Below are 13,174 nucleotides of genomic sequence, written 5' to 3'. Positions count from 1 at the left end.
ATATCCGTGCCTGTGACAATTAATTACCATCAATCATAGTTTAAAGCCCTATTTACTGTGAACATGATTCCTAAAATTGATGATATCCCAAAATTGCCATCACGCAATCACTCACACTCTCTCTAATTTGCTTTTTTTCTCCGATTTCTCTTTCAATCTTCCCTCTCCCTTGCACCTACCCTTTCTCACATCTTCACCCTCAAATCAGAGAATTTCATAATCGGCCGCGTCATCAAGGCACTGGGCAAGAATTGGCATCCCGAGTGCTTTCGCTGCCAAAAATGCAACTTACAACTTTCTGAGATTGGCTTTGTGGGTGGCCCTGGGCGGTAAGTAGGCCTACGTTTATTTTCTCTCTGGATGGACTTGTTCTGAGCACGTGTAAATATCACACGTTTATGAAGAAAAAGTTTTGTTCATCCATACAAAGGATTTTGCGATGTTATTCACTTGCATAATTACCTCCGCCCCCAAGGCTGGACGATGGTTATGTTTTCACCTGTTGGTTGTTATCTCCATATGTGGGGTTTAGGAGGTGGGAGGAAGTTCTCCCAGAACTCAAAATTTCCATCTCCTTTTTCATTAAAGGATCATTATTCATGAACCAGATTGTGAAACTTCCTTCTCATAGCTTCATTCCAAGGGCTCTTTTCACTATTTTGGCCTTGGCTGCCAGCTTTGTTTGTTTCGACTGGTTAATTAATCTTTCCCCTTTACCATTAATCCCCCATGCTTCATGCGTAGAGTATGCTTTGTACTGGAGGATAATTTCCTTCTCTTCTAGGCTCCAGCTCTGTTCATTTAATCTTCTTCGATTCGTGTCTGTCATTCCACCCCTGTCTGTTTGTCTGTGAACAGGATACCTCAAAAAGTTGGGGACGGATTCGGACAAAATGTGATGGAGTGGTTGGGCATAAACTGTTCAGCTTGGCGGAGTGCCGTTCTATAGTTATTGCAGAGTCTTTCAATGCTATAAATTAATGCATTTTACCTCCTTCAGTGTTCATTGTACTGAACTGTCTGAAATACACCACCACCTTATCCCTTTTGCACCACTACCTTACCTGTCTTACACTTACCCCTGTTACATCACCACCTTACCCTTGTTACACCACCACTTTACACCTCTTACACCACGACTTCAACCCTCTTACATCAACACTTTACCTCTCTTATGCCACAACTTTACCCCTCTCAAACCACCAATTTACCCCTCTTACACCACCACCTAATTACCCCTCTTACATCACCACATTTCCCCTCTTACACCACCACTTTACCCTTCTCACACCACCACTGTTCCCTTCTTAAATTACCACTTTACCCCTCTTACATCACCACTTTACCCTTCTTACATCACCACTTTTCCTTTCTTACACCACCACTTTACCCTTCTTACACCACCACCTAATTACCCCTCTTACATCACCACTTTTCCCCTCTTAAACCACCACTTTACTCTTCACACACCACCACTTTACCCTTCTTAAATTACCACTTTACCCCTCTTACATCACCACTTTACCCTTCTTACATCCCCCCTTTTCCTCTTACACCACCACTTTTCCTCTCTTACACCACCACTTTACCTCTCTTACACCACCACCTAATTACCCCTCTTACACCACCACTTTACCGTTCTCACACCACCACTTTACCCTTCTTAAATTACCACTTTACCCCTCTTACATCACCACATGGTGTACCTTCTTACATCAGGTGTACCTTTTTACATCACCACTTTTTTTTTCTTTTTTTTTTATACTGAATCGAGGCCCGTGAAAGAGCTAACATTTATTTCACAAACAAATCAACCAGACAAACAAGATATATAAAAAGAGGGAGCGGAAGACAAGATGGGGAGAGAAGGGGAAGCACACAAACACAACATTTGAGAGCAGGGAGAAGTGTGGGAGGGAGAGGGCTTGGGGGGAGGAGGCGTGGGAAGGGGGGGGGGGGGGGGGGAGAGAGGTATAAAACACAAGGGGACCGAAATTAGCGGGGGTAGAAAAGATCAAGTTTTGGATGGGGAAAGATAAGAGATGGTGGTGAACAGCTGTTTTAAAGACCTGGAGGGTGGAGTGGGATTGAAGAGAGTGAGGGAGTTTGTTCCAGAGGCGGGAGAAAAGAGGAATGAAGGAGTGAAGGTGAGCAGAAAGTCTTGATTTTGGCAGTTTAACCATAAGAGGGTTGCAGGCAGATCTTGTGCGACCTGTAGGAATATTTGGGGGACAGAGCCCAGAGAGAGCTGTGGGGGCAAGGCCAGAGAGGAGTCGGTAGAAGACGGAAAGACCACCAACCTGCCTGCGGTGAGTGAGTGAAAGGCCCTTGGAGGTAGCTTCATCGCGGGAGATTCCAATGATTCTGAACGCTTTGGTTTCAACAGCGTGAAGACGAGCTAGGTGTGAGGCAGGAGCACCAGACCAGAGGGGAGAGCAGTATTCTATAGAGCTGCGGATGAAAGCCTTGTAAGTGGTGAGGAGCTCAGGTGTACCAAGGAAGGACTTCGCACGACGGAGGATGCCCAGTCGGCGACTGGCTTTGGAGGCCAGATTTGAAATGTGGTTTTCCCAGGAAAGATCATGGCAGATAGTGAGACCCAAAAGATTGAGTGACAGAACTTCTTGGAGTTCTTTTTTCCCTCTTGCACCTCTTGACTTGACTTGACTTGACTTTTTCCCTCTTGCACCATCACTATACCCCTCTCACACCATATTTTATCTGTGACCGACCACACTATGTTAGACCACATTTATTGCTGTCCAAAGGCGACATTTTTGCCATCCCCACATAATGTGTTGGCCAACATTTGTCGGACATCAGTGTTTCTAGACCCCATTTAACCCTCTGATACCACACTTTGCCGATCTAACATGATGATGTGCTTGTGTGTCCTCTCAACTGCCGTTGTCATGTCTTAAAAACCTCAAGCTATTTTATATCAATTTCCGCTTCCCTCCTAATGATCACTTCCCTGATGACACCAGACACCTGTGCAGACCATGTCATGTTGAGCAAAAGGCACTTGACCTGGGCTGCCATGCATGCCACCGATGCCAGCAGCTTGTGGAGGGCAGAGCGCTGGTGTTCAAAGGAGAATATTATCACCCTGACCATTTCAACTGCCATTCTTGTCGGTGAGGAGATTGGGGGGAGGGTATTACACAAGAGTTCAATTTTACCAAGATCCTGCATGTTACCCAGCATCATGATCAACCATCCCATCGGGGTGTGATACAACGATTGGGCAATTACAAGATTTCATAAACCACTGCATCAACTTTAATTCTGATTGCAAGATGGCATGCCAAATATTCACAGGAAAGACTTGACAAGTGATGCTCGAGAGCTTGGTGGACAGCTCTACTGCCTTCCGTGCCATGACAAACAGGGTGTGCCCGTATGCGCGGCATGTCACCGGCCAATTGAAGGACGAGTCATCAACGCTATGGGGAAGCAGTGGCATGTAGAGGTGTGTTGAAAGAAGGCATTTTGCGGAAACAAACTTTTACAAAGATGGAGAAACATGGTGTTGGTCAATAACTTAAAAGGCGTTCACAACGTCATAGCAACGAGATACTCACTTTTTATTTCGAGATGCAGTACTACAGTGCATTCAGAAAGTATTCAGACCCCTTCACTTTTTTCACATTTTGTTATGTTGCAGCCTTATGCTGAAATCGTTTAAATTCATTTTTTCCCTCAACAATCTACACTCAATACCCCAGAATGACAAAGAGAAAATAGGATTTTAGAAAGTTTTGCAAATTTATAAAAAATAAAAAACTGAAATATCACATTGACATAAGTATTCATACCCTTTGCTATGACACTTGAAATTTAGCTCAGGTGCCTCCCATTTCTCTTGATCATCTTTGAGATGTTTCCACACCTTGATTGGAGTCCACCTGTGGTAAATTCAATTGATTGGACATGATTTGGAAAGGCACACACCTGTCTATATAAGGTCTCACAGCTGACAACGCATATCAGAGCAAAAACCAAGCCATGAGGTCGAAGGAACTGCCCGCAGAGCTCAGAGACAGGATTGTGTCGAGGCACAGATCTGGGGAAGCCTACAAAATTTTTTCTGCTGCATTGAAGGTTCTGCTGCACACATGAAAGCCCGCTTGGAGTTTGCAAAAAATCACCTAAATAACTCTCAGACTGTGAGAAACAAGATTCTGTGGGCTTTCATGTGTCTTTCACTGAGGAGAGGCTTCCGTCTGGCCACTCTGCCATAAAGCCCAGATCGTTGGAGTGTTGCAGTGATGGTTGTCCTTCTGGAAGTTTCTCCCATCTCCACACAGGATCTCTGGAGCTCAGCCAGAGTGACCATTGGGTTCTTGGTCACCTCTCTTACCAAGACCCTTCTCCCCCGATTGCTCAGTTTGGCCGGGCGGCCAGCTCTAGGAAGAGTCATGGTTGTTCCAAACTTCTTCCATTTAAGAATTATGGAGGCCACTGTGTTCTTGGGAACCTTCAATGCAGCAGAGATTTTTTTGTAGGCTTCCCCAGATCTGTGCCTCGACACAATCCTGTCTCTGAGTTCTGCAGGCAATTCCTTCGACTTCGTGGCTTGGATTTGCTCTGATATGCGTTGTCAGCTGTGAGATCTTATATAGACAGGTGTGTACCTGTCCAAATCATGTCCAATCAATTGAATTTACTACAGGTGGACTCCAATCAAGGTGTAGAAACATCTCAAAGATGACCAAGAAAAATGGGAGGCACCTGAGCTAAATTTCAAGTGTCATAGCAAAGGGTATGAATACTTATGTAAATGTGATATTTAAGTTTTTTATTTTTTATAAATTTGCAAAACTTTCTAAAATCCTGTTTTCACTTTGTCATTATGGGGTATTGAGTGTAGATTGATGAGGGAAAAAATGAATTTAAACGATTTCAGCATAAGGCTGCAACATAACAAAATGTGAAAAAAGTGAAGGGGTCTGAATACTTTCTGAATGCACTGTATATACGAATTACTTGTATATAATTAAGAATAATGGATGAGCCAGGAGCCAGGAGCAGGGAAATGTTAGAGCACATGAGGAATTTCTAGACCTGGTCCAGGATTGCTTTTTATCCCAGTTTGTAGCCCGCAAGGGGTGGGGAGTCCAGTGTAAGATACATATTTACAAACAGTGCCTTCAGAAAGTATTCGCACCCCTTGGCTTTTTCACATTTTGTTGTTTCAGCCTAGATTTAAAATTGATAAAATTGAGTTTTTTGTCACTGATCTACACATAATAACCCATAACGTCAAAGTGGATTTTTCTTTTAATTTTTTACAAAATAATTAAAAATGAAAAGCTGAAATGTGTTGAGTCAATAAGTATTCAACCCCTTCACTATGACACTCCAAATCAAGTTCAGGTGCATCCAATTTCCTTTGATCATCCTTGAGATGTCTCTACAACTTGATTGGAGTCCACCTGTCGCAAATTCAATTGATTGGACATGTTTTATAAAGAAGCACGTCTTTTTACACTACCGGTCAAAAGTTTTAGAACACCTCAATTTTTCCAGTTTTTATTGAAATTTACGCAGTTTAATGTCTCAATGTACTCTGAGATTAAGCAGAGAACAAATAAACAATTATTGGAGATAAAAAGAAATCATAGAATCATTTTGTTTAACCCTTTGAGTACGGGATTTTTTTTTGATAAAGATACCCCCGGTACGGGATTAATTTAGCATTTGGTACGGGAATGCAACCAAGTACTGACGATCTATTTATGACGTCATCCGTGTGGCGTCATTTATAACGTCATTTATAACGTCATTTATAACGTGTAGTAACGTCATCCGTATACAAAACTTTTTCGCGGGTTGCCGCACTGGACGTCATCCGTACTGAAAGGGTTAACAAAATTGAATTAAAATTTTTTGACACCGCAAAGTAGCCACCTTTTGCAGATATAACCGCTGAACACACTCATGGCATTCTTTCTACAATGGAAATCAAATATTGTTCGGGAAGTTCTTCCCAACACTGCTGCAGAAGTTCCCACAAATGTGCTGCACTTGTAGGTTGCTTTGCTTTCACCCTTATATCCAGTTCATCCCAAACCAGCTCGATGGGGTTTAAGTCTGGAGACTGTGCTGGCCATTCCATGATTTGAAGCCTACCGTCTTGTTCTTTCGAAGGTAGTTTTGACATAGCCTGGAGGTGTGTTTAGGGTCATTATCTTGCTGTAGGATGAACCCCTGACCAACTCGGCATATACCAGAGGGTATTGCATGGTGCCGCAAAATGCTGTGGTAGCCCTTTTGGTTCAGGGTGCCAGTCACTCTGTGCAAGTCGCCGACTCTGGATTCAGCAAAAGAGCCCCAGACCATCACGCTTCCTCCTCCATGTTTGACAGTTGGTGTCACACACTGAGGAACCATCCTTTCGCTGACTCGACGGCCTACAAAAACCCTGCACGATGAACCAAAGATTTCAAATTTTGATTCATCGGTCCATAAGACCTTCTTCCAGGTTTCAGCCATCCACTGGTGGTGCTTCATGGCCCAGGCAAGCCTCTTTTTCATATTTTGCCATCTTAGCAATGGCTTTATTACTGCCACTCGACCTGTCAAACCTGCAGCTCGAAGTCTTCTCTTCACAGTTGAAACTGAGACTTGCTTACTTCAACCAGTGTTAAGCTGTGCTTGAAGCTGTTGTCCTCTGAGCCGCCTATCACGCAAGCTTTTGACTCTCAGAAACTTGTGTTCTGATTCTGTTGTGGCTTTGGGTCTGCCAGACCTCTTCCTGTCAGAGTTTCCTCCAGTTTCCAATATACTACTTCCTGCAGTGCAATATTGTCCAAATAATGCTTCAGAGGGTGTAATAACAGTCTGTTCCAATACTGCTTTCTTACAGACAGGGGGTTTGTAATCAAGTAATCAGCAGAGGTTGGGACACCTGTAGGAATTGTTGACATCAACTTTCAAGGCTTAATTTACTTACATTGCTGCAGAACAGCTCTAAGTTGTTAACCCATTACTTGTTCCCTGAAGAAGGCCTTTAAAAAAAAAATAATATACCTGTGCAATTTACATTATTTTCCCGTTTTTGCTAACCTAAACTTTTTTTAAAACCTCGAGCAGTTTACTGCTTACCTTTGTACCATTTCAGTTTATTCACTGGACATTAAATTGAGTAAATTTCAATACAAACTGGAAAAATGGAGGTGTTCTAAAACTTTTGACTGGTAGTGTATATAAGGTCCCACAGATGACAGTGCATGTCAGAGCAGAAACTCCACCATGAAGTCCAAGGAACTGTCCACAGAACTCCGAGATAGCATTGTGAGGAGGCGTAGATCTGGGGAAAGGTATAAAACAATTTCTAGAGTGTTGAAAGATCCCAACGGCACAGTGAGCGCCATCATTATGAAATGGAAAGAATATGGAACTACCCAGACTCTTCCTAGAGCTGTTCATTTAACCAAACTCAGCTGCCAGGCAAGAAGGACTTTGGTCAGGTGACCAATAACTCAATGACCACACTGACAGAACTCCAGAGTTCCTTTGTTGAGATGCGGAGAACCTGCCGGGAGTACAACAGTCTCGGCAGCACTTCACAAATCTAGACAATGGGAGAGTGGCCAGAGGGAAGCCACTCCTGAGAAAAAGGCACATGACAGCACGCCTGGAGATTGTAAAAAGGCACGTGAAAGACTGAGATCATGAGGCAAAATATTATGTGGTCTCATGAGACAAAAATTGACCTCTTATTGGCCTGAATGCAAAGCGCTATGTCTGGCGGAAACTGAGCACAGTCCATCACCCATATAACACCATTCATACCGTGAAGCATGGTGGTGGCAGTATCATGCTATGGGGGTGCTTTTCAGCGGCAGGGACTGGGAGGTTTGTAAAGACAGAGGGAACAATGAATGCAGCCAAATACAGGCAAGTCCTTGATGAGAACCTGCTTCAGAATGCAAAAGACCTTAGACAGCGGTGAAGATTTACGTTCCAGCAGGACAATGACCCCAAGCATATAGCCAAAGCAACAATGGAATGGTTTCAGTCCAACAATGTGAAAGTCCTTGAGTGGCCCAGCCAAAGCTCAGACTTAAATCCCATTGAGAATCTGTGGAAAGACTTGAAGATTGCTGATCACCGACGCTGTCCATCCAACTTGACAGAGTTTGAGCAAATCTGCAAGGAAGAATGGAATAAACTCCCCAAATCCAGATGTGCAAAGCTGATGCAGACATACCCAAGAGGACTCAAATCTGTAATCGCTGCCAAAGGCGCTTCTACGAATTATTAACTCATGGGGGTTGAATACTTATGTAAATTAGATATTTCTGTATTTCCTTTTTCATTATTTTGTGGAAAAAAAAATTCCCACTTTGGCATTATGGGGTATCTTATGTCGATCAGTGACAAAAAAAATCTCAATTTAAGCCATTTTAAATTCAGGCTGTAACTTAACAAAATCTGTAACAAGTGAAGGGGTGTGAATACTTTCTGAAGGCACTGTAATGCTCACATTATGGTGGAGAAGATGGCGGTTTGATGGCATTTCGGGACAGGTGACCATAACATAATGTGTGCAAGAATTGAAGTTCGTGTTGTAAAGTAAGGCTGCTAGATATCAGGAAGGCAAACTTTGAGGGTATGAGGAGTGATTGGTGCTATAGATTGGCACAAGCTAAGAGGAGGGCAATCGGCATCAGAGAAATGGGCAACCTTGAAGGAGCAAATGTGCAATTCACAGAAAAACGGAATACCCATTTTAAGTTTAAAGCTATATGCAGGAAAGAATTGGAGTGGTTGAGCAGGAAGGTAAGGAGTACCCTTGATGATAAGCAGAAGGCATTCATTAAGTATTAATGATAATATGCCTAGTATTGGACTCTGATCAGTAAAAAAGTAAACAGATGCTAGTCAATTTTTAATATTTTCTTTGTTACATTTCTGCTTCTTCCCCAAGTTTCCATTCCAACTCAGTGGTTGATTTTGCGGCTGCATCCATCTTGTTCGCCCCTTGAGTCCTCCTATCCTTGCCCTCATTTCTCCAAGTCTCCCTCTATTTTGTCCCTCAACTGGCTGCTGTTCATGCCTCCCCCCCTTTTCTAATCATGTTTTCGTTCTCTTACATCTCGATCTAGCTCCTCCATGAGCCTTGACATTGTAAACAAAAAAGAACATGTTGTTAATACCTGAAATGTCCCTTTGTTGCTGAAGGTAAAGCCACGTTACAAAAAGCTGCTTCTTCATTGAGCGCAACCTGAGATCATGACTCGAGCCGCTACCATTGCTCCGATATGTATCTTCTTGTGTTCTATGTATGTTATACCCTATGTGCTTGTGAGAGGGGTGACTCTCGATTTAATCGTTCCTTTCTATCTCTCCATCAGCATTTTGTTTGCACCACGTGTGAAAAACCATTTCGAGGACAAAGGCATTTTGAAAGGAGAGGTTTGGCTTACTGTGAAACTCACTACAACCAGGTGAGAACTTGCATGTGGCAAGGTTATTTTAACACTATGCTTACCTGTCACATCAATGTCTATTTGTAAATTTTGTACATGAACCGAAGCCTATAAACTTGGATTTGTCCAATTTACTTCCTGTTATATTCCCTAACATGGTGTTTTGAATTACAGCTTTTTGGTGATGTTTGTTATCACTGCAACCATGTTATTGATGGAGATGGTGAGCCAATTTGTCTTATTATTATTATTATTATTATTTATTTTCCTTATTTGTACTTGAGGTGGTGAACATTTAAGGAAAACTTTTCATAAATCTTTAAAATTATAGAATTACTTCATATTGATTTCGTGAATATCTTGCTTTTATACTGAATTTGCTGGTTGCATCATTATTTCCAAGCAGGTACTTGGGGCAAAAATGAGCCGCTGGTCCAGTGCCCCATCACCACCCCTCTTCTCCCTCCCCCAATGTTCTCATGCAGAGCATATAGAATTTGCCAATTGTCAAGCAAAGTCCAAATTGGCCAATTGCCAATATGTACTAAATTTTCTATAAGTGTTTATTTAATAGCGCCACTCCCGGCATGAGGGGGTATTACAAGTCATAATGAGAGCGAAGTCGATGGTGCGCCATCACAAATCCCCACACATATCCACCGAAACCTAAAGCAAAGTTGAATGATGGCAAAAGTTCCACCAGGAATGACACAACATCAAATTTTTAGATTAAAAAAATTCCCCGATTTTGACCCCTGTGATCCAAAGTCCACACCCCTGGGTAAAAAATTACCGGGGGTGATATCCAAAAACTCGTTACATATTTCATGCATCTCCCAATGTTGGAAAATTTCCAAAAGAACATTTGTATTATTTAGCATGACCCAAAAAATAGAAGACCACAAATGTGTGATGATGTCAATGGATGATGTGAGCGAGAGACTTTATAAAATGTAATCCTCATACTTCACAGGTAGAGCCTTGCATCATTCGCCGGAAGGTATGTTAAGCATTCACTAATGGACGTTAACTATCTCTCAGTGCCTTTTAATAAGAGTAGGCCATCGTGTGCCGTTTCCCTGGCCAAATTCTCATACGATACTTTTGAAATGATGTAATCTGTCCTAGAATACTCGGTATGCATACTCATACACCCCTAGAAACGGGGGTCATCAGGACAGCCGAAAGTATATCGTTTACATGAGATAAGGATTGTTACCTAAAATGGCTCAAAAAGCTTCTAAAATAAGCTGAAAATACTTGGAAACGTACATGCGAGGAAGGGATGTTCCTTTGCACAATGAAAGAATTGGAGAACTTTCTGAACTCATCCAAAAAACTGATAGCTTGCAGCCCTTATCTAGACCTATAAAAGGCTGTCTCTCTCTCTCTCTCGCCAAATCTTTGAAGTTATGAACTCCAAACTTGGGGTACAAATACAACTTTGTGTGGGGGGGTAACATAGGCTATGTGGCCGCAGCCTCGCACAGGGATGTGGGGGGAAAGGGGCGGGAGGCATAAATTCTCTATTTAAATGTGTACTGTCACTGTGTAGCGCCACCTGGTGGTGGTGGCAGAAGGTATTACAATTTCCTTTTTTACCTGGGAAACGCTGAGGTTAAAGCACTCTTCACAAAGGTAAATTAATTTTGGCAAACAGGATGACTAATTGGTCCGTCAGCGAAGTGACGATTAGACACTGCTAGTAAAACATATATTTTTGGTTTGGTTCCGGGGTCACAAGATACATTATACTAGATTTTTTGCCTCCATTGGTAAACGTAGAAGTGTACATCTGTGTTTGTGTATGTGTGTTACATCCACTGCAGCCACTCACTTGTACAGGAAAAGTTAGGAACTCGACACCTCTCATCTATGGATATTTCTCGTATTTCCGTGAGCCCAACTTGCATTCAGGAGCAGAACAATTATGGTTAACCATTTCGAAATTGCCAATTTTTCATCTGATGAAAATGATGTTTGAAAGACGATTTGAATTACAGATTTCACGCCAGCAACGGCAGGTTAAAAGTGCCCGCCAAGCAGAACCAAATCACTACAAGCACGCACACAGCGCATGCGCAAAAGGCCTAGTTAGCATTCAAATGTCATTTCGAAAGTCATGTATTTCCTGCCATCATCTACAGGGGGTACTGACTGCATCAGTGGCATTCATGTAAACAGAACCTCAGTGCTGTTTATAAATGATTATGATCACTTACCTGCTTGATTTATATATCGATTTTCCCCAATGTCTGCAGTTGTATCTGCACTGAGCAAGGCTTGGTGCATTGGTTGTTTCTGCTGCTCCGTTTGCAGTGCCAAGCTATCTCGCAGGTAGGATGGAAAGATTGTCTGCAAAAAGCATTCGAATAACACCATTCGACTGACTTGTAGATTGAAAGGCCAAAACGCAGATGCTAACACAAGATGATGCGTGCAGGAGCAAGTTTGTGGAGTTTGATATGAAGCTCGTGTGCAAAAAGTGCTATGAGAAGTTTCCCCTTGAACTCAAGAAAAGACTCAGGAAGATGGCAGCTACCGAGAAAAAATGATGGTCCTGATGGTGTGGCATACTGTACTGACTGGGCTAACATTTGTCTGATGATTTTAATTTTGCTCACACTGTACACAAAGGTGAGAAACGTTTCAGTGGTTTAAAAATGAAATGGTGTTATTTTCACTTCCTCCAAGATGTTCAATCACACAGTTTCATATTTTCATCCAGTAACACAATATTTTTTACTAATTGCATTGAACAAAATGTTCCTTAAGCTATTAATCTGCTTCTATGATGTGTCCATCTTAATAAATACATGGTTCTTCGACTGTGTAGATCCTTGAGAAGCCTTTTCTGCAGTGTTGGATGCTCGAGGAGCTTGTGCTTCCAAAAGGACAACACCTTTATCACACAATGGGATGATAATGATTACATCTCATTTGCAAATTTATGATCAAATGAGGTTATCCATTTTCCATGTGTATTCAATTAAACTCTAATGGTTTCCAACTTTCCAGTAACCGGTCCACATTTTTAGCTCACCTGGAATGAAGTTCAGGGGAGCTTATGCGATGGCGCATTGTCCGTCCGTAAACACTTGAAACTTCTTCTCCGAAACCGCTGATGGGATTGTGACCAAATTTGGCACAAATTATATTTGTTGTGTTGTGACTAAAGTTTGTTCACGGCATAAAAAATAAATCTGGGTTTAAGGGGGTTTACCGGGGTCAAAGTGGATCCAGGTTTGACCCCCCAAAATAGGAATTTGCTTTTTCCTCTGAAACCACACACACTATTTTGATGAAACTTCACCACAACCTTCACCACAATCAATAAATAAATTAAAAAGTAGATTTTTGTGTGTTATTTGTTTAACCAGGTTCTCTATCTATTATTAGGGCTTAGATCAGTGGTTCTTAACCTTTTTAAAGGCGCCGAACCCTAACGAAACCCACCGAACACTCGCGGAACCCCTCAAATTTGACAAAAAAAATTAAGAAGAATTGCATCTTTATGCGTTTTCTGTTCTTCTTTTCGGGAGGCGATCTGGGAAATGTGTGGTTTTGTTTTGGCAAGGGCCACCCTCAAATCATTTTCGCATGCAAGCCTGCTCCTTTTCTTTGTTTTAATGTCCACCAGTTTCGAAAACGCATACTCGCAGAGATACGTTGTAACGAACGGCGTGAGGATCTCAAGGGCAATTTTAGCGATGTGAGGATACCCTTCCATTTGG

At 42.2% G+C, this 13,174-nt stretch overlaps 1 protein-coding gene across 4 annotated transcripts in view; it reads left to right on the top strand.

The window, feature by feature from the left end:
* The window catches only part of LOC137425350 (LIM and senescent cell antigen-like-containing domain protein 1), a 77,283-nt gene extending 65,008 nt beyond the window's left edge, over positions 1-12,275 (top strand). For all 4 annotated transcript variants that reach the window (XM_078776577.1, XM_078776576.1, XM_068113683.2 and 1 more), the window contains exons 6-12: positions 209-329; positions 2,988-3,137; positions 3,322-3,472; positions 9,366-9,458; positions 9,615-9,663; positions 11,702-11,777; positions 11,884-12,275. In XM_078776577.1, the coding sequence (XP_078632703.1) occupies positions 209-329; positions 2,988-3,137; positions 3,322-3,472; positions 9,366-9,458; positions 9,615-9,663; positions 11,702-11,777; positions 11,884-11,995 (752 nt within the window). In that variant the 3' untranslated portion in view covers positions 11,996-12,275. The remainder of the gene's footprint in view (positions 1-208; positions 330-2,987; positions 3,138-3,321; positions 3,473-9,365; positions 9,459-9,614; positions 9,664-11,701; positions 11,778-11,883) is intronic.
* Positions 12,276-13,174: the final 899 nt, after the last annotated feature.

Source organism: Myxine glutinosa, chromosome 4, assembly GCF_964187855.1.
Source record: "Myxine glutinosa chromosome 4, kmMyxGlut1.1, whole genome shotgun sequence".
In the NCBI taxonomy this organism is placed as follows: Eukaryota; Metazoa; Chordata; class Myxini; order Myxiniformes; family Myxinidae; genus Myxine; species Myxine glutinosa.
This window is presented reverse-complemented; position numbering and strand designations above follow the sequence as displayed.